The sequence below is a fragment of the Danaus plexippus genome (assembly GCF_018135715.1).
Source record: "Danaus plexippus chromosome 16 unlocalized genomic scaffold, MEX_DaPlex mxdp_23, whole genome shotgun sequence".
NCBI lineage: Eukaryota > Metazoa > Arthropoda > Insecta > Lepidoptera > Nymphalidae > Danaus > Danaus plexippus.
Genome location: NW_026869851.1, coordinates 514308 through 536761, shown reverse-complemented (window position 1 = coordinate 536761; position 22454 = coordinate 514308). Strand labels below are relative to the sequence as shown.

The following is a 22454-nucleotide window of genomic DNA, read 5'->3' as shown; positions in this document are numbered from 1 at the left end:
ATGGTAGTGGTATTTAAACTTGATAGTTATATGATTTATTACAGGAACAACTATTTAAAACCAATTATGTCTATAGATATCAATAGTGAATTTTGTTTGAAACACAAAATATATAAACGTTGACTAACTTGTAACATTCTGAATTTTTATTGTTATTTTTATAGTTTTGAAAATAGTGAGTTTAAATTAAAAATAAATTCGAAATTTGAATATTAAATAAGATCTGTTGAAATAAGCAATGGAACTACAATTTAAAACAAGTGATCATTAAAGAAAAACGAAATAAATATAATATAAAGAGCAAAGTAGTAAACATTAATGTTATAAACCATAAGTTATTAAATTAAGATATTGTGCTTTCTAGGAGCTTGTCTAGTTATCTTCTGTACTATCAAAAACAGTATTCTGTGTAATCAATATACAAAGTAAATATTTTACGTCGATATTTTAAATCAGAGTAGTATAACAGTCGTGAAATCAGTTCTCTCGGTATATAGATTGAAATTCTAGTAAGAATTTTATATACAGGAATCAAAAACCTTTTATGTATTAATCTTCATGTAAATTTTATTTGTAAACGTTTTGTTTTTTATAAAAAAAGATCAACAATCTCATTATTTTTTTAGATCCAATGTCATCGTGTCTTTCTTTAATTCATGTTTATGTGACATTCGGTAATAGACTACAAGGACAGTATTTTTTAATGTTCACAATAAAGTAAGTTATTCTATGAATGTATTTTACCTTAGTAAAGTTATAATATTTTTATTAAAACTATTTTATTTTTAATTAAAGTATTTTTTTTTTGGTAAAGGGGGCACGAACAGACGGCCTATCTAAAGAAGGTAGTGATCTCGCCCATGGACATCCACAACTCAGTTTTGAGGATGCGCTGCGGAAGAGACGGAGGAAAAAGTGGGAAAGGGAGGGAAAAGTGAAGGGGTAGGAAAGGGTGGGAAAAGGGAAAGGGTAACCGGTTCGCTCATTCATAGAACGAAACGCAGCTATTACAGAACACTTCACGCCGATCTTCTGTGAGAGGGTGGTACTTCCCTGGTCAATCCAGCTCATGTTCGAGCTACAGTAACTTGACCACAGCTAGGCTCTACCATCTACACAATTTATATTGAGAGTGACTTATTTGTGGCAAAACAGTATCAAGATATATTTCATAAATATAACGGAAAAATCATTTATTAAAATTAAATTTACTTTCTTTAAATAAACCCATTTCTTAGAAAAAACAAGGCATTTCTTTAGTAAGAGTGGCAATTGATTAATCTCGTTTCCTTCCAAACTCTACTTCCAAAACTAAGTGTTTTTTATTGAATTTTCGGATTTAAACCTTAATGTGACACGTTGAAATAATTAACATTTTATAAGATTTACGTCGAAATCTAGAATTGATAGATTTTTTTACATCATATTCCTCACATCTTTCACATACATATGTTATCTTTAAAATATGTTTCAAATGAATTAACATATAAATAGTTTTTTATTATTATGGATAGTTTAAAAAATATTAAATTCAATGTAACATTTTTTACAATTTTATTTTAAAACATTCAGATTGTACCTTGTGGCAATAGACTGTTGGAGAAGTAATTTAGTTCATTTATACTGTATTAAAAACATGTTACTTTTGGCATTTTATCCTGGCAGCTAATTGAATTGCTTAATGAGAATTTCAGAGTTAATTCAAATTAATTTATATTTTTTGATGTCATAATTTTGAACAATCCTTTAATATTTATAACTTTACCTAGTAACTATCTTAAATTCTATAAATTAATAAACTAAACTTACCCATAGTTTAAAAATATTCACAATTGCAAGCTTGCATTTACAGATTAGGTTTAATTATAAATTTTTATATAATATTTTAAAGACTGGTATAGAACTTTGGGTATAAAAGTTCTATAAAAATACCTCTTGATAGTTTTTTTATGTGTATTGATCTAATCTCATATTATAAACTAACAACAATAATATTTTATGACAAAAATAAGGTTGAATTAAAATCATATTAAGAAAGACAGAAAGTTTATTGAAGTAACAGGAAGAAGTATAAATCAGAAGAATTGAATTGAAAATTATCGTTTAACTCATAACAGGCGGTAACTAAATAGAATGTCATTCAGTTACTTATAGACATGGCAGATATTTGTATTTGCTCAGTTCTGCTTCAAGAGCATCGAAGTGTTTGTTTTTCGGGTCGTATTTATATCTAAAATTGTGATATTCTTGAGGTAGCAACTTTCTCAAAATCATTAAAAAGATGTTACCAAATCTTTTTTGATCGGCAGTACATCTTTTACAAGCCTGTTGGACAGCTTCCAAAGAAACGGCTGAAAAATAGAAATTATATCAGTCAAATCTAGGTCAGACAGTTAAATTTAGATATTTGTATGTCAGTGATGTATTTACTTGACCACAGATAGGTTGGAGCAAGTTTTTTGTTAATTATTCCGTTGAAGTGATAAATTGATTTATGTTTTTATTATAGTTTAAAGATACTAATTTACATTTAATTAATCTCAATATGCTTCACATTTAACAATCAAATATACGACAAAGTTACCTTTAAATTCGCCTGGGATCCGATCTACCTTTATAAGAAATATTCGACTATCCAGTCAAGTTTTTAACCGTGGCAAAATAACGGACCAGCAGACGATCATAGTAACTTTCGCATTTATAATAACTATATTAGAGTCAGACACTTTAATGATATCTAAGATTTTCGCGTGAACTCATTTAAATGAAACAAAATATCATACACAAAGGGTTTTTTTTTAATTTTATATCTACATAACCCCGACTTTTCGGTTCCTTTACTGCTACCGTGATTACGGGTAGAGGAGATAAAATTCTTGCCCAAAACTTTGGCATTATTTATTTTCTTTATTGCATTATAATATGTAACATACCTCTATAGCCTTCAAAGACATCATTGCAAGGACCCTTATCAAGCAAGCAGTCAAGGAATTCGAATATTTGTTTAGGGTTCTTCGCTAAAGCTGTTACTTCCAGAGGTATCAAATTGTAATAGAAGTGGTCATTGGCAGCCACAACTGACAATAATGACAGAAGAATGACTACCTTCATGTTGATGGTAGACCTGTAATAGTATTTTTGTAATGTACATATGTGTACGTTTAATTAATTATTAAACATGGACATACATTAGTATATATCTATAAAGCTATTAATTCCACACTCAAAGTCAACCCAAACTATATTTTGTCAAAGAGAAACTAATGTGGCTAAACTGAAGTATTATGATGAAGTGCTATAAAACATTTTTATATAATTTTATTACTATATACATATGTATATATTTATATAAATAAACATATATACTGTAATAATACATATATAGGAAAAAAAAATCACTGTGTCTCACCTTCCCACACGATATTTGTAATAAATATGAATCTTTAACTTTGCAATGAAATCAAGCCTTTTATACTTATCCCTTTGTTAGTATGCGATAATTATGTTATAAAAAAAATAATTCATTTAATCTCAGTACTTTGTTGTTATTATTAATTAGTACAGTTAGCATCGACGTTTTCTACATGCTGTTTATTATGCTAATAATATATTCATAAAATATCTGTTTGGTACATGGTCCCAGAACTATTTAGTTGTACTATTCTATCTTAAAACTTTAATTATATTATATGTAAATAGTTAAACTGTGTTTCTATTAACTACAAAACCATGTCAATAAGACTGTTGTGATACGAATTTTCATGATATCTGTAGTCACAATTTTTTTTAACTAGCTATTATTTTGTATGTTTCAAACTAATTAATGCACAGTCTGTACAATGTGACCTTAGAAATTAATTAACCATTTAATTATACAATTGGTTAAACATTTAAGCAAGATATAATGTTTCTGAATGATCAAAGAATTTGTTTGAATGTTTGTAGTTATGCTAATTATAAACATAACCTACAATTTCAGCAATATATTAATGATATTTAATAAAATAAGTAGTTGCAGATCTATACTTTATTTTGCTTACTTTAAAATACTTCTAACTTGAATTTAATTAATTTTGTCCTAGAATATTTTATTCTTTTTTTTATTTATGCTCGATGTTTTTAAACTTGTTTAACTAAAATAGTTTATTATATAACAATAATTTTCTATTCGCGGGTCTGTTAATAACAATACAAAAATTTTATTTAACATCTTCATCTGTTATGTATTTGTAAGTACATTCGTAAGAAAGTTCTCCTTCACCGTCACGATTATCATCTGAAATACAAATATGTTTTTGTAAATTACCTATAATAAGAAATTTACATTTGCAAGGCAAAATCTATTTTTGGCCTGTACTTTTATCAAAATATTGTCACTCATGAAGTACTTTTAAGATCATTTTATTTTATGTTGCGACCCTTGGCTTTCGACCCCTGAGCTGAAAATATCTGCGGTGTTCATGGGTTAAGTATCAATAATAAAGTATAAGATATAGAAACAGGCTTTTAAGCGTTATAAACGTTAGTTTATTTCACAGGTTAATTTATCCCATGGGCTTGTAGTCTTAGACAGGTTATGGGTGTGGCTGCGCTGAAGACGAGGCGCAACATACACTCGAGAACTGTCCATCCTGGTTCCGCGAACGAGCGAGCTTCGTTTCTAAAATAGGGGACGATTTACCTAGGTGATACTGAAAATGATTAGATAATGAAAAACGACTTAATGTAGAAAGTTGTCAATTCTTTATTGTTTTTCAAAGTAATCTTCGTTTCTCTCTACACATCGTCCCATGCAATGGAATCCTGAGATAAGCAGTGCTCCCATTCTTCCTCCTGGAGTCTTCTATGGCATCTTTGTATGCTTTCACCGCATCTTCAGGGCTCCTAAAATGAATACCTCGAATTTTATCTTTAGTTCTTGGAATAAATAAAAGTCGCAGGGCGGTAGGTCAGAACAGTATGGCGGATTACTCACTATCACGAGACCTGCCATAGTCAAATATTCAACAGTCCGTTTTGCGGAGTGCGCTGAAACATTGCCGTTTTAAAGGAGGATCCTGCTTCGAGGGCGCTGCTGTCGAATTTTTTCCAAGACAGCGAAAGACAAAAGGCAAACAACGTTTTACATATCTGTTTGCGGTAATTATCCTTCTGTTTCTAGCACAAGTGTCGCGAAATAATATTCCAGCCAAATAATGAGGCAATCATCTTTCTTTCTGGACATCTTCCTTGCTTTACTATAGCTGGCTGATCTTCGAAAGGCAACACCCACTGTGCTGATTGCCTTTTGGTTTCAGGTTCTTAGTAATATATCCAGTTTTCAGCACCTGTCACAATGTCAAATATGGCTTTGGGGCCGCCGCCCTTGAACTTACCTAACATTTGGCGAAACCAGTCCATGCGAAGGTGTTTCTAGTCGTCGATTAAAGTATCCATCTGGTATATAACTTCGTGACGCCCCTTCGTTGTGTAATATTTAACGTGACTCATACCAATGCCTAAGCTTGCCCGTATCTGCTGATAGGTCACTCTCTATCTTCCTTTATCATGCGCTGCACAGCAGTGATGTTATTTTCAGTTGTTGCTGTTAAAGGACGTCCCTCACGCGGATCACCATTGAGTTTGCTACGTCCTGCTTAAGCTCGTTAAACCAATTGTAAATAGTGGCACGAGATGGGGCTATGTTAGATACTATATAACATTTGATACATCTCTGTAACCGTTGTAGATATCATTGCATGGACGTCTGTCAAGCATATAATCCATAAAATTTAATAGATCTGCTGGATTTAGGGCTGACTCTTTCATATCTGTGGGTCTACCATGTCATAATTGAACGATTGGATTATTACTTGATTCATCATTAAAGCTGTTAGGATAAGAGTACTCATCATATTGAATTTATCCTGCAAATATATATTTATTATCCACAAAATTTTCTTTTAGCTTCGATGTAAAACCATTTAAAAAGAAATTAAAATAATCTTAACTTCACAAAAATTAATTGAGATTATATTTTTTGTTGGAAGTAAAAAAAGTGAAGTTAAATATATTTTTATTAATAATTTTGTGTTTCAATGCAAAAAATAGTAACTAAAGGAAAATTTTGAACGAAAGAGTTATAGATTATTTTTAATTTTATGAAGAACATTCAAACAAATGGTGGAAATTTTTAATATAATAAAAATGTTAAAAGTTACCCTTTGTTATCTGCGCTGTCTTGTTGTGAAGTAATTACTTTTGTTTTTGAGAAATATTACCAACTTTTTATATTACAATTTACGATACCGTTTAATATATCAACTCATTAATTTTACATACATTTAATTTTAGGACAGCCAACGCCAAGGACATAACTTAATAATTTCTTTAATTGACTATTTTTCCTGGGGTTTGTTTAGATATTCATAGAAAAATTATTTACCTTGCATTAGGCATAACAAATCTTATAGAAGTAATATCAAAAGTTAAAATTAAATAAAAACAAACATCTCTTATTAGTTTCACACTACAATAACTCACATTTATTTAAAAATATGCACACATTTATTTATTTAGTCTGCTTTACTTCATGGCATTGTAATATATATATCGGCGCTATCAAAATTAATGACGAATGTAACATGAAAATAACTTTAGGCTGTTCAATTATTATAAAAACTTATTGGTATTCATATAATCATTGTTAAGATTAAAACGAAATCAAATACTGTTTAAACGGAGAATAGAACTCTATTTGAATTTTGCTATGAATACGACGTTTTGATGCACGACAGTAGAGTTCAGTGAGCGCTCACCATTGAAGAACCTTTGAAAAATACAAAAATGTTAAGAAGAATTGAACTTTTATTTTAAAATAACATGGAACGTGTTGAAAGAAGTGACATTAGTGACATCAGCAATGCTCGTATTTCTTTCTTTAAGAACAACAAATTTGTATTAAATCCGATATACATATATTATATCCAATGACAAAATTTCAATGTCGTGATACTACTTCACAGAACTTTAAAAATGTCCAGGCTTAATTAATTTAAAAGGCGATTGATGCTTCTGCATTTACGTCTGCATTTTTATTAAACCTTCATAAACAAAACATTATTCAAGTATTTGAATTTAATTTTGTAACATTTGAAACACAAATGTCTGCCATAGTAGGTGATATTTTACATAAAATGTAATACGTATTACATAACTCTAATTTTATTATAATATCTTTGAAAAGTTCTATCCTTCTTAAATAAATGTCTTAAATAAAGGTCGGTGACTAATTAAGTCAGTGACAAATTTGTAGTAATCCAACACACAGTTTTAGTACTGGCTGCCAAAGCTGTCAGAAAGAAAGATAATCGTGATATGGATCTGTTTATTATGGAAATGCGTTCCTTTTTACCAGATCAGAGATTGACGGAATTATGCATTGTGAAATTTAATAGACAAATCAAAGTATATTATCCTGAAGTCAAAATATTCGCACAAAAAGTTAATGTAACACGGACAAATTTGCAGTCTTTAACCATAGAACTCTTTTGACAATACAGATTTCCCCTAAGAATAATAGATTTCAACTACAATACAGTACATCTTACCACAATATGTTAGTTTGTTACTACCTCTTATCGCATCTGAACATTCATAGGTTAACGAATACACTAAGCGTTGTGTATTCATACAGTAGAAAATATAACTCAAGCATCAAAACGTCTTTAAACACGAAAGATTAGATTTCTATGTATTATATAAAAACAATGTGTAGCAACAGAAGTGAAAAACCAAACTCTTATTTTGGTTAACGTTATGGTGGCCTGATCTAATTTATTTTGATAAAACCACCCCAGATAATTGAGTCATTGAAAAAAATAATACCTCGACTCAATCGGACATTTGGTTGCCTGAGTCTCCAGTATAGAGTTCTGCTCGCTCAACTCGCTATACAAAATTATATAAAGGAATATTCACGTGATCTTTGAATTGAAACAGTTTCGAGAATATTTTAATTTAAATGTTAAACTTTTTTTTCAACAATTATAAGCAATTTAAAATATTAAAGACCTAGAAAAGCAATAAAGAATACTCTGACTTTTTAATTTATATTTAAGAGAACGACAAAAATTTGTAAATTTTCAAATTAATCTAAAAATCTATTTTTATATAGATACATTAATTATGGTAAAAAAAATAACACAAAACATAAGCTATTTCTCTGTTTAAATGTATATATTGTTAAATTATTTTCTAAGCTGAAGCAATCAAAACAATTAAATTTAATTGATTTAAATTAATGCGTATAATTCATTTGAATTATTTTTAAATAGTATATTTTACTTTCATATATAACAATAGTATACAATATATTTTAATATGTTATAAATATTACTTCTTTTGTCTCCCATAAGCGCTCTCCACAAAGTAGACATTTTTGTAAATTTTTAGATAGATTTTTCGATTATGACTTAGATAATTCACATTAAATAGACCGAGAGACAGCAAAAATTTTGAAGCCTATAAAATATAACATAACCTGCTTACAAGCGCGCAATTTTCTTAAATATTTAGATATATATACATACATGTGTATATTAACAAGACTGACAAAAGGACGTCAAAAAGTGACATGTAAAAAAAACGAACGAACTCAAATATTAAAAAAAATACGTTTAGTTGATATAGGCAATTTATTTTTGAATATACTATTTATCACATGTATATCATTTGAATGCTTTGTAGTAAAAGACAGTTTAAGTTATTTTACTCTTAATTTTAGCCAGAAAATGTTCCAAATGCATATTTTCTAACTTCCTCTTCTAGTCTGTCGATATAAATGTTATCAGGGTCATATTTGTTTCTGAAGTTTTGATATTCTTCAGGTAAAAAGGTCTTGAGTGTAGTAAAGAAAACATAGGCGAATATCTTTAATGCTGGGGTACATTTCCTGCAAGATTCTCTGATTGATTCCGGTGCTAAATCTGCAAGTAAGAATATATTAAGTTTTTAGTTAAAAATAAATTAAATAATGATTTTAAATAACATTTTTGATAAAAGAAAATAAATATATTTTGGTATTTATATATGTATTTATACATGTATATACATGTATGAGAGTGATTTTATGTTTTTCAGTACTAATTGTAAGTATCATAAAGGAACGGTTCTTTAGGTATAAAATTTAGAAAAGGAGCTATCGTGGTGTAGTAAACATATAGCTGGAGCTCTAAGTATGTTGCTGACGAAACAGACACTAGAATTGGGGAAAAAATTGTAAAATTGCCTGTAAATGTTAGTTTAATATAAAATGTTACTACGCATATCCTCTACAAAACAGAACATTATAGAAATAGATGATATAAAACTACTGTTTCTTTTTAGGTTCCATATAACGTCTTATTATTAGAGAAGAGAAAAAAGCATAATTTTAAGATATAAAATTAAAAACCATTCAAGCTACCTCTATAACCCTGGTAAAGAGGATTGCAAGGAGCTCTATCAAGTAAACAGTCCAAAAAGCTTTTTAGCTGATCAGGATTTCTGGCTATTTCTCTCATATCTAATAATGGCAAGTCGTACAGTTCCTCTTCAGCCACTACTGCGTTTATCACCAAAGCTGCCAGAGTTATGAAAATCTTCATTTTGTAGCGGTTCTGTAAATAAAAATAAAATCTTCTATTTTCGTTCTTATTTTGGCTATAATAAAAAAAATAGTAAACCATTAAGGTTTTACATATTTGTAGAAAGGTAGAAATGTTATATGTCAGTTAATTGCTCATTTTGTCTTCTAGATAATAAAAAAATCCGAATTAGATGTAGTTAAAAATAAAATTATTTGAAAAGGGTTTATGGTGCACAATAATTATAATGGGTGTCTTATTTATCAACAAAAATTGTGAATACTAAAATAAAAAAAATACCATTTGTAATCTGTGCTGCACTGTGATACTTTTACCAATAGTGTGTTGATTTGGAAAATTTAAAGCGGCTCTTTATACAAAAATTTGCGGAACCGTTTAACATATCAATTAATTAATTTTACAAATGTCTTTTGTATTGGTACAGGTACGAAGAGAACGTAATACGTTTTTAAAAAAGGTAGTTAAAGAGTAAATAATTTGAAATGTTAGTCAAAAAGAGGTTTTAATTTAAATGTTAAATCTTTTAATTATTTGTTAACTTTAATCTAAGTAAAAAAAAAATAATCTAAAAAAGAGATAAAGTTTTTAATGGTAATCGCATGACATATCTTTCTAATTTCAAAATACGTTTCCAATGGGTCGTGCTCCTAAATATGTCGGTAAAATTTTAAATCAGAGTAATTTATACATTTATTAGATTAAAGGACAGTCTTTCTGTAACTCCTGTTTTTTCCACGACAGTTATAAATTTTGCTTAAGAGCTCAGATACGACACTTAGTAACCATTAAGGAGACAAAGGGTACCTCGTAGAAAAAGCTGAACAAAAAAAAATTTCATGATTTCAAGATGGAACAAAATGAACGCACTTGTTTATGTCTCATGAAGATTACTCTCAAGGGGATAAAATAGTTATTCATGAATAAATTTTGTTTGCAAAAAAACAAATTTAAAAATATTTTTTGAAATTTTTATTTTAATATAAATTCGCTTTAGTTCCTGAAATTACATGATGATAGTTGTGTTTTGTAGACTTGTTCCGATATTAAAAATAATATATGTAAAATATATTAAATGTCAAATCAATGACGTGATAATATTGTTCGGGGGATATCAGTAATGACCTGAATTAATTAATTATTTTGTAAAAGGATTATGCCATTTTATGTTTATGCTAATTCTATAAATAATTCTTGATTAAGTATTAATTTCATATACAAAATAGTATATTTAATTAAACATTTTTTTTAACAAATCCATGAAATACTTTTATTGCAACTTTCAAAGATTAAAAAGCTATTATGTTAGATGTTGAGCAAAATTAAGTCATTGTGAATAAAAGCCTTATAAATTTATGTCATCCTTTTCAGATATTTAGAATATCTATAATAATAATAACAAAATGTAGAGGTAGTTTAAATCACAAACTAGTGACGTCATAAGATGTAAATAAAAAAAAACACTGAGATTGTAGTTTGTGCGAATTGAAGTTTGTCGTTATTTCTTTTTGCGCTCTGCCTATAGAAAGACTAACCGCTTCATATATGATTTATAGAAACCTATCGTAACGACGCGAGTATTGACCGCTATCCAGGAGTATCTTAAATCCCACAAGAACAATGAATAGCAGTTCCAAGTGCCTTTCCACAGATATAGCAATTGTTTGCGGTTCCCCATCTTACTAAATTACTTTTATCTAGGAGAGTTGTTTGGAACACATTGAAACAAAATCTTAGTAATACCAATTAAAAATTAAGGTGCGTCATTTTAGTGCTAATGGGATACAAAAATCTCCTATGTGTAACTACTCGTTCTGTATTTCCAAGCTCATTTCATGGATCTTATATTTAGAATTCTCGTGTTTCCGAATGAAAGACCTTTACATATTTGTATCTTGGGCCTTCTTGCTTGATGCTAAACCTATAATACTCTGTTACTTCATGCTCTTATTATAAACTGTTTTAGTTTGTTTTTTTGGAAGTGATGTAACAACGACATCGTGGGTTTTCCCCAGTATATAACTCTTGGAAACTCTTAAGTATTTATAGAGCCTTCGATGGCCTTTTTATATTTATCCCAAAACGATTGCTGTCCCTGAATAAAGCTGACGAATCAGCCAATAGCGCGAGGGCGAACCACAGCTTCAACACCTTTATGATGCTTGCATCTAACTTTGACAAAAGGGTTTTTTTTAAACCATAGACTAGGAAAGCACAATTAAAACATGATGTTAAGTAATTATCGTAGATCCAAACTTTTTTGACATTACTGATCGGTTGCTTATCTACCATGTTGGGATCGTTTAAAAAGCTATCAACTATTCCCTAATATATAATTTATTGGGTTAAATACATTGTATTTCAGTCCTTTCTTCCTGGCAGCTAATCAAATTGCTTAGTGAGAATTTCAGAGTTTATTCAAATTCATTTTTATTATTTAATATCATAATTTTGAACAATCCTTTAATATTATTACTTTACCCAGTAACTATCTTAAATTCTATTAATTAATAAATTAAACTTACGCATGGTTTAAAAATATTCACAATTGCCAGCTTGCATTTTCAGATCAACTTTGATTGCAATATATACATAAATATTTATAATTATCTATAATATTTGAAAGATTGGTATAGAATTTTGGGTACTAAAAGTTCTAAAAAAATACCTCTTGATAGTTTTTTTTATGTGTATTAAGCTAATCTCATATTATAAACTAACAACAATAATATTTTATGACAAAAATAAGGTTGAAATAAAATAATATTTAGAAAGACAGAAAGTTTATTGAAGTAATAGGAAGTAGTATAAATCAGTAGAATTCAAATGCAAATTATTGTTTAACTCGTAACAGGCAGTTACTAAATAAAATATAATTCAATTGCATCTAGACATGGCAGATACTTATATTTGCGGAGTTCTGCTTCAAGGGCATCGAAGTATTTGTTTTCGGGGTCGTATTTATATCTTATATTGTGATATTCATGAGGTAGCAACTTTCTCAGAATTATTAAAAAGATGTTAGCAAATCGTTTTTGATAGGCAGTACATCTTTTACAAGCCTGCTGAACAGCTTCCAAAGCGACGGCTGAAATAAAATTATTTTTAAGTAAAATAAACCGACTTCAAACAAGATAGGAACATAAAACAAAAAAGGTTTCATACTTAAATAATATTTCCTAACTTAATCTATAAAACAATAAATTCTAAATATCTGCACAAAAATCAATTACACACCTAATGAAGATAAACGAGCACTATTTTTAATGACTTTTCGATAATCTAATTTAATACTTTCCTATGCATAGGGTGTCTAGTGGCAGATTTCAAAGTTTCAACTAACATTGTTTCCGAACGCAACATGTTTCAGGGGTGAGGGGGGTATCGCTAGAAGCGGAAGAATTGTGGATTATCTTTTAGCCATGGAACAGTGGAGTGGGGAGCACACCGCTTTTGCCATCGAGGAGTATATGTCGAGTTGATTTGCGATGTCTGTAGCACGACGGCAATATAATAATCGTTGCAGTATTAGACGCTTATGTGATGGATCAGTCATCAATTAAACACATTCAGTCATGAGAAACAAGATTCAGAGCGATAGGATCAACATTAAATAGAACCAAACCAACACCATCGGCACTCGCGAATGAAGATGTCGAATGTGTTATGGTTTCTGTCGTGGAAGATTTCCGTATATCGTGAATATTTATTTAGAAAATTATAAAAACGCATGGTATCCGAAAATCGTATTTTCATTTATATCAAACACTTTATTGCATTATAATATGTAACATATGTACCTCTATAGCCTTCAAAGACATCATTGCAAGGACCCTTATCAAGCAAGCAGTCAAGGAATTCGAATATTTGGTTAGGGTTCTTCGCTAAAGCTGTAATAGAAGGGGTCATTGGCAGCCACAACTGACAATAATGATAGAAGAATGACTATCATCATGTTGATGGTAGACCTGTAATAGTATTTTTGTAATGTACATATGTATACGTTTAATTATTAAACATGGACATACATTTGTATATATATATATATATATAAAGCTATTAATTCCATACTCAAAGTCAACCCAAACTATATTTTTTTTATTTTTTTAGTTTATAAAGACACGTGTGAAGACATGAATTAAATATAAACATATACATTAATAAAGGTCAAAGAGAAACTAATGTGGCTAAACTGAAGTATTATGATGAAGTGCTATAAAACATTATTATACAATGTTATTAATATATACATATAAATAAACATAAATACTGTAATAATACATATATAGGAAAAAGACTCACTATGTCTCACCTTCCCACACGATATTTGTAAAAAATATGAACCTATAATTCTGGAATGAAATCAATTCTTTTTTACTTATCCCTTTGTCGGTTTGCGATAATCATATTATAAAAAAAAATCCATTTAATATTAGTACTTTGTGGTTATTATTAATTAGTACAGTTAGCATCGACGTTTTCTACATGCTATTTATTATGCTTATATTCTACGAAATACAATATCTGTTTGGTACATGGGCCCAGAACTATTTAGTTGTACTATTCTATCATAAAACTTTAATTATATTATATGTAAATAGTTAAATTGTGTTTCTAATAACTATAAAACCATGTCAATAAGACTGTTGTGATACGAAATTTCATGATATCTGTATTTACTAAAATTTTTTTATGTAGCGAATAGTTTTCATATATTCGAAGCTAATTATTGCAGAGTCTGTACAAAGTGACCTTAGAAAGTGATAACAATTTAATTTAATAATTGCTTAACATTTAAGCCAGATGTATTGTTTCTAAATGATCAAAAACATCGTTGAAACTTAGTAATAATACTTACTATAAAGAGATCTAAGACTTTCTAATAAAACTAATAATTTTCGGATATACTACATATATATGCTATATTTTTTGTTAAAACTACATACTCCCGACGTTTTGGTTACTGTTCAGCAACCGTGATCACGGGCAGACGAGATGTGAGATCTGATCTGATGAAAAATATTAGTTTCATTTAAATACTTACTATAAACTTAAACTAAATTTTCAGTAAGATAATAAATAATATAATTATAATTTTAAAATGATATTATATTAATTTTAATATAATTTTTTTAACTCAATGCGTTCCAAGTGTCTCTCCCAGATCAGAGTAATTTAGTAGGATGGGGTAAAGGTACTGAAAAAACTTGCTATATCTGTGGGAAGGCAGTTGGAACTGCTAAGCATTTGCTGGTGGGATATAAGGTACTCCTGGACAGCGGTCAATACTCGCGTCGTCACGATAGGGCTTTGGAAATCATACGTGAAGCGGTTAGTTTTTGGGTAGCCAGAGCGCAAAGGGAAATAAACACAAACGAGCGATCAATAGGTTTTGTGAGAGAAGGCATTAGGGCTACAAAATCAAACGTCAAGCCTTACTCTATCCTTAAAGCGGCTTCGTATTGAACTATAATGATGGATACGTATGAGAAACAATACAAAATCCCAGAAGATATTTGTGCGTCGACCTCCAGACCAGACATATTTATGTATTCGCGAATTTTAAAGCTCGTTATGAAACCAACATCCTCAAACACAATGCCATCGAGGTCAATAAATATAACGTGCTTACAAACGAACTCACTCGAAATAGGTTCGTCGTAGTTTTGTACGCGGTAGAAGTGGGAGCGAGAGGCATAGCGGCAAAATCTCTCGATAAACTACTTAAAGACTTGGGACTGTCCAGAATTAATATCATTTAATTCTTGGAACGTACTTGGAAGGGGTCCCAGGAGGTTCTTTTCAAATTTGGTTAGGAAGAGAGAGGAGCTTGGATGATGGGGGTGAGAGCGTTTAACGCGCGTTGGATAGAAGCCCCTTAAACCTATACCTGGGTCGCAAGTCCCAGGCGCTGTTGAAGCTCCTCTCCCTGCAAGGCGATAGACCCGGCACCCGCACCGTGAATCCATTGAATGCTAACAGGTTTCATCTCGTCTAATAATGTTAGAAGTTTTAGATCTATCCTTTTATTATACTTCTAACTTGAACTTAATTTATTTTGTCCTAGAATTTGTTTTTACACAATAATGTTTTTTGTCTATGTGTGAAATAAGTTTTGTTATAAATAAATTCAAAGGAACTAATCGTAAATAATATTAAAAAGCTTATATTGAGAAGCAAAAATAAAATATAATTAATATAACGTTTATTTATCTGCGTTACATCAAGATAGTTACTAATATAATCGTAAGTACTGCCACCATAATTTATAGAAAAGAAGTATCTCTAGGTTTCTAAAAACTAAACTTTATTAGGTGTTACTCGGTATTTTGATATATATTTTTATTTAACAAGCGATCATGAAACAAGTAGAATTAGACATTTTATTCCCAACAGTATCTTTATTTAGTTACTGGCGAATTTAGCTAGCGAATGCCGCAAATCTAAATTTGCCCACTTCCTCTTCAAGTTTGTCGAAATATATGTTGTCAGGATCATATTTGTTTCTGAAGTTTTTATATTCCTCGGGTAAAATAGTCTTCAGTGTAAGAAGAAAAAGGTAGACGAATATCTTTTGCTCTGTAGTACACCTTCTGCAAGCTTGCCTGACTGATTCTGGAGTGTCCTCTAGAAATAAAAGAAAGCTGTAGTTCCAATGTTTTAATTTTGACGTAAGATTTTGAATGTTCAGTCAATATCAAAATATTACTGTTATCTTTTTTTATGCTAAAGGGACGCTGCAACCCAGCAGACGGCCTACCCCATGGAGGTATTACTGTTGCCCATGGACATCCACAACATAGCTTTGCGGATGTGTTCGAACCCTTAATTAGGGAAAAGGAAAGGGCTGGAAAAAAGGAAAAGGCGACCGGCTCTCTCAGTCATCGGACGAAACGCAGCCATTAAAGATTGCTTCACGCCGATGTTTGCTATGTATATATGTTTGCTATTTGCAGGCAATTTTAATGAAGAATTTAACTAATCTAGAATAGATAATAGACGAGGTCCTAGAGACGTTGAACTATGAAACCTCGGTTTTGATGTATTCTACTTCCATCGTCCTAAATGAATATATAATTATTAGATACTATATAACATTTGATTTACCTCTGTAACCCTTGTAGATATCATTGCACGGACCTCTGTCAAGCAAGCAATCCATAAAATTTAATAGCTCTGCTGGATTTTTGGCTAGCTCTTTCATATCTATGGGTACTAAGTCATAATAAAATGATTCGGCAATTGCTTGATTAATCATTAAAGCGGTAAGGATTAGAGTAATCACCATATTGAATTTATCCTGTAAATAAAAAAAAATATCTCTTCTATACTCATCCTTGTTTTAGCCTCGATGTAAATAAACGATATAAAAGGAATTAAACTAATCTTAGGAAAATCTTTTTCTTCAGATTTTTTTTTAAGTAAAAAAGGAAAATTAAATATATATTAATTAGTAATTTTGTCTTTTGAATTCATATAATAGTAATGAAAGGAAAATTAAGGAAATAAGATTTACTGATTTTTATTTGATGAAGACTCTTACATAAATGTTGTTATACGCTTTATTGTTTTGTGAAATCAGTGGGAACGAAACAAATTATACAAAATACAAAAAATTCTTGTTTTAAAATACATTACTTATTTAAAATTACAATCCTGTATTTTTTTTTAACAAATGATGGAAATTTTTGAAAAATAATAAAAACGTTGAAAGTTACCTCTTGTAATCTGCGCTGTCTTGTACTGAAGTAATTACTTTTGTTTTCGAGAAATATAACCAGTTTTTACTACAATTTACGATACCGTTTAATATATCAACTCATTAATTTTACAAACATTTATTTAATTATTGGTACAGCCAATGACAAAACTGAATAATTTTATTAATTTACTATTTATTTTGAGGGTTGATTAGGACTTCGTAGATTATTTATCCAGGATAACAAATACAACGACGAGGCATAAAAAATATAAATATAATACAAAAACTCTCTTATATGTTTTCTATAGTATAATTAATTAACTAATAATATTTAATAAAACATATGCAGACATATATTTACTTAGTTTTCTTTACTTCATGGCATTACTTAAAGATAATAACATTTGATATATTGATGCATATATTGAAAATAATATATGTTTGTTGTAGTATATATTTTATCCAATGTAAAAATGTCAATATCGTGATACTACTTAATAGAACTTTAAAAATTTTGCAGGCTTTAATAATTCAAAAGGCGACTAAAGTAGTGTTTTTGGTGTTTGTGTCTGCGTTTCTTAATCAAAAAAAGAAATATTATTTATTCAAGTTTTGAAATTAATTTTTTAACATTTGAAACCACATGACTGCCACAGTAGGTGTGTTTTATGTAGTGTATTACATAAGTCATTATCGTTACTTTATTATAACATCTTTGTAAAGTTGCATCCTTCTAACATATATTTCTCAATCAAGTGTAGCTATGAGGTCATTGTCAAATTCTGTAATTCAATAATTAATCTGGACTTAGTTTTCGCAGTTTTAAAAATTAGTTATTTGTTGAAGTAATGCAACAATACAGTTCTAGCCCCGGCTGCCAAAGGTGTTAGAAAACCATTTTTCAGAAAGAACGCGGAAAGTTTCTCTTGACCGACGAACAAATTTACGACCATTTTAAAGCACATATGAAGAGCCCAAAAGTATCAGATTATATAAGGATCCTGACGGACAAAACTGAAGCTGAAATTCCTCAAAAAAAGGCACCCATAATGTGAACCTATTTATTATAAAAACACGTTCATTATTTATTACCAAATCTGAGACAGGCGAAATAATGCATTGTATAATTTAATGGACCTTTAATAATATAACATATGCTGATATCAAAATATTCACACAAATAGTTAATATTACACAGAAAAATTATAGAAATATTTAACTAAATTATAATGTTTGTAATAACATTGCAGACTGTAACAATAGCGCTGTTTTGACAAAACAAACGACTTCAATTACATTACACTTACTAACGAGCACATCTTCCTGCAGTGTGTTAGTTTCGAGAATATTTTAATTTAAATTTTAAGCTCTTTTACAATTATAAGAAATTTTAAACGTAAAGTAGCTGGAAAAAACAAAAAGGAGCACACTGAAGTTTTAATTTACATTTAAAAAAACCATTAGAATTTGTAAAATAACTTTAAAAATTCAATGTTACTTTCATTTACATTGTAATAAATTTAAGGGCATTAAATTAATGCCTTTAATTTATCTAATTATTTTTAAACGGTATATTGCTTGAATATATAACAATCGTATATATCGGCGCTATCAGCATAAATAACAGAAGCAACATGAAAATAACTTGAGGCTGTCATCAATTATTATAAAAACTTATTGGTATTCATAATTATTGTTAAAAGTAAAACGAAATCAAAGACTGTTTAAAAGGAGAATAGCACTATGTTTGAATTTTGATATAAACAGGACGCACGACAGCAGAGTTCAGTCAGTGCGGACCATTGAACAATGTGATTATATATATATACAAGAACATTTAGAAGAAATGAAGTTTCATTTCAAAATATCATGAAACGCTCTGAAAGAAGTGACATTAGTGACGTCAAATAACAGTATGTTTTGCGGAGTGCGCTGAAGCATTGTCGTGGTCAAGGTGGATCCTGCTTCGACGGCGCTGTTGTCGAATTTTTTCCAAGACAACAGGCAAGCAGAGGTTGACATACCAGTTTGCAATATCTGTACTTCCATTTTCTAGCACAATTGTCGCAAAATGTTCTTTAAAAGCAAAGAATGAGGCAACCATATACTAGCCATGACTTCTTTCTTTTTTACCTTAGTTGGCCGATTCTCGAAAAGAAACATCCAATGAGCTGATTGCCTTTTGGTTTAGTAATCGTAACAATATATTCAGCTTTCATCACCCGTGACGATGTCAAATCAAACTTTTGAATCATCGCCGTTGAACTTATCTAACATTTGTCGAAACCAGTCCATGCGAAGGTCTTTCTAGTCGTCGGTTAAAGTATTAGGAATCAATCGGGTTCAAAGGTTCCTGACGCCTAAATGTTCGTGTAATCATTTTTGAATTTGACTCATACAAATGCCTAGGCTTGCCCGTATCTGCTGAAAGGTCACTCTCTTAACTTTCTATATTATTCGTCGCACAGCAGGAGTTCTAAAATTCTAAAATTGAAACTCAAAAAAGTTTTCATCAGTAATGTTTCTAACTGGCTAGTTTTTAATATTTTCAGTGTTACCCACGTATTATACGTACTTTATTTTGTCCCGGATAAAGCGTTCTCCACAAACTAGATATTTAGAAAATTTTGATCATTTGATTACTACTCAGACAATTGACATTATAGAGACAGGAAACGGAATACAGATTTTGAAGCACATAAAATATAACATAAACTGCTTTCCAGCAAACAATTTTATGAAATATTGCGGTATATATACATACATATATTAATTAGCAAGAGTAGGAAAAGAACGTCAAGAATTGACATGGAAAAAAATTATAGAACTCAAATATTTAAAAAAAAACATTCAGATGATATAGTCATTTATTTTGAAATATACTACTTACTACATATATATCATTTGAATGCTTTATAGTAAACATTTTTTTTTTTTTTTAATTTAAAGTTTAGCTAGCAATTGCTGCCAATCTATATTTGCTAACTTCCTTTTCTAGTCTGTCGATATAAATATTATCAGGGTCATATTTGTTTCGGAAGTTTTGATATTCTTCAGGTAAAAAGGTCTTGAGCGTATAAAAGAAAATATACGCGAATATTTTTAATTCTGTGGTACATTTTCTGCAAGCTTCTCTGATTGATTCCGGTGCTAAATCTGCAAGTAAAAAGATATTAAGTTTGTAAACTAGGTGAAAATAAAAATAATTATGATTTTAAATAATATTTATGCTGATAGAAAATTGATATATTGGTATATTAATATATATGAGAGTAGTTGTATGTTTTTCAACACAATTATGAATGAACGAATCTTTAGCGCTTATATTTCACAAATTTTTGTTCGAATCCTGGTGTAGGCAATTATGTAGCTGTAGCACTAAGTATATTGCTGACGGCACAAATACAAAAATTGGGGGGAATAATTGTAAAGAATGCCTGTAAAGACTGTATCATTTTCAATCATCGTACTTAATGTTAGTTTACTACAAAATGTAACGCATGTCCTCTACAAAACAGAACATAATATAAATATCAGATATTATATCTCATTATTATAATATAGATAAAAGCATAGTTTGAATATATAAAATTGAAAACCTTTCAAAATACCTCTATAACCCTGGTAAACATCCTTGCAAGGAGCTCTATCGAGTAAACAGTCCAAGAAGCTTTTTAGCTGATTAGGATTTCCGGCTATTTCTTTCATATCTAATAATGGCAAGTCGTACTTTTCTTCCTCAGCCACTACTGCGTTTATTACCAAAGCTGCTAGAGTTATTATGATCATCATTTTATAGCAGTTCTGTAAATAAAAATTAAATCTTATATTCTCATACTTATTTTGGCTAAAATAAAAAAAAAATGAAAAATTATTAAGGTGCTAAATATTTAAAGAAAGGTTATATTTATACATATAATAAAATCGTTCACGAGGTCAATTCTGTACATAGAAAATAAATTAGAATAAATCCCTATATTGGTATTCCTAGGAGAAACAGATGCCAAATATATGATTTTTGAAATTTTTGTCTGTCTGTCTGTTGTACACTTATAACTTAAAAACTACTGGACGGAATTTAATAAAATTTTATTCGGGTGTTGCTGATCATCTGATGCATCATTTAGGGTACCTTTTACAGCTGGAAAATGCCTCATTCCCATGGGAATATTTTTAAACTACTTTGAACCAAATTTATGTAAAGTTACTTGCATTGAACACTTAATGGGTTTAATAATGAGATGTTGTATTTAATTAATGAACTAATTTCCGAGGGAAAATTTAATCTCATCGGCCCAGTGGTTTAAAAGTTTTTATACCAATAGCAGCCCCACCTACCGGAATCAGTTGTAATCATCCCGAAAGCTAATAAAATACATATACAATATAATTAAATCATATACAAGGCGGTTAAAATTTTACAAAAGATGCAAATTTTAAATTGTATTTAACAGGATTTAAAAATCGATAGACAGGTACAGACCACAGCGATGTAAACAAATTTATATTTTGAGACCATGCCGACCGCAGTGTCACCTATCGGGTCTAATAGTAATAGCATTTAGAAGTAACTCAAAATTCTACTAATTATATAGATAAAATTTCAACCAAATACCTGTACCTGTTCTACGCGAACAAAGTCGTGGGCACAGCTAGTCTTTATTAAGTTCTTATAAGATGTAGTTAAAAAGAATAATTATAGAAAAAGGTTTTATAGTGCATAATGGTATCTTATTTATACAAAAATTAAAAAACAAAACGAAAAGTACTATTTGTAATCTGCGCTGTACCTACTTGTAAATGTATCACAAATTTATTAATGCTTTGGAAAATTTTACCCGCTCTTTATACAAAAATTTACGGTACCGTTTAACATATCAACTAATTAACTTTCAAATATCTTTTTTATTGGTATAGGTACGAAGAAAACGTAATACGTATTTAAAACGGTAGTCAAAGAGTAAATAATATGAAATATAAGTCAAAAAGAGGAAATGTTACATAATTACTTTTTTTGAACTATATTCGACTTAAAGAAAATTTTAATCCAAAAAAGTAAAAAATCTGTAGAAATTCTTTTGTCATCGTATGAAATATTATGCTAATGAGATCTAAGATTTTCGCGAAAT

General features: G+C 29.7%; 3 protein-coding genes across 3 annotated transcripts; all 3 read right to left on the bottom strand.

The window, feature by feature from the left end:
- Positions 1-2029: 2029 nt before the first annotated feature.
- LOC116772060 (ejaculatory bulb-specific protein 3-like) lies at positions 2030-3433 on the bottom strand. The gene is made up of 3 exons (XM_061528113.1): positions 3410-3433; positions 2934-3124; positions 2030-2351 (listed from the first exon to the last, which is right to left on the bottom strand). The coding sequence occupies exons 2-3, from the start codon at positions 3109-3111 to the stop codon at positions 2149-2151; spliced, it is 381 nt and encodes a 126-aa protein (XP_061384097.1). The 5' UTR covers positions 3112-3124; positions 3410-3433; the 3' UTR covers positions 2030-2148.
- A 5254-nt stretch (positions 3434-8687) lies between these two features.
- Positions 8688-9932, bottom strand: LOC116772066 (allergen Tha p 1-like). The gene is made up of 3 exons (XM_061528117.1): positions 9906-9932; positions 9446-9638; positions 8688-8966 (listed from the first exon to the last, which is right to left on the bottom strand). The coding sequence occupies exons 1-3, from the start codon at positions 9906-9908 to the stop codon at positions 8761-8763; spliced, it is 402 nt and encodes a 133-aa protein (XP_061384101.1). The 5' UTR covers positions 9909-9932; the 3' UTR covers positions 8688-8760.
- Positions 9933-15841: 5909 nt separating this feature from the next.
- On the bottom strand, positions 15842-22122 carry LOC116772061 (uncharacterized). The gene is made up of 6 exons (XM_061528229.1): positions 21947-22122; positions 20937-21129; positions 20281-20481; positions 18418-18422; positions 16731-16923; positions 15842-16250 (listed from the first exon to the last, which is right to left on the bottom strand). The coding sequence occupies exons 2-6, from the start codon at positions 21115-21117 to the stop codon at positions 16045-16047; spliced, it is 786 nt and encodes a 261-aa protein (XP_061384213.1). The 5' UTR covers positions 21118-21129; positions 21947-22122; the 3' UTR covers positions 15842-16044.
- Positions 22123-22454: the final 332 nt, after the last annotated feature.

Excerpts from the sequence above, each read along its gene's own strand:
- LOC116772060 (XM_061528113.1), bottom strand. The coding sequence starts at position 3,111 with ATGAAGGTAGTCATTCTTCTGTCATTATTGTCAGTTGTGGCTGCCAAT. Across the intron at positions 2,352-2,933 it reads TGTCTTTGAAGGCTATAGAG|CCGTTTCTTTGGAAGCTGTC; the intron begins GTATGTTACATA and ends TCTATTTTTCAG.
- LOC116772066 (XM_061528117.1), bottom strand. Across the intron at positions 8,967-9,445 it reads TCTTTACCAGGGTTATAGAG|ATTTAGCACCGGAATCAATC; the intron begins GTAGCTTGAATG and ends TCTTACTTGCAG.
- LOC116772061 (XM_061528229.1), bottom strand. The coding sequence starts at position 21,117 with ATGATGATCATAATAACTCTAGCAGCTTTGGTAATAAACGCAGTAGTG. Across the intron at positions 20,482-20,936 it reads TGTTTACCAGGGTTATAGAG|ATTTAGCACCGGAATCAATC; the intron begins GTATTTTGAAAG and ends TTTTACTTGCAG. Across the intron at positions 16,251-16,730 it reads TATCTACAAGGGTTACAGAG|AGGACACTCCAGAATCAGTC; the intron begins GTAAATCAAATG and ends TTTTATTTCTAG.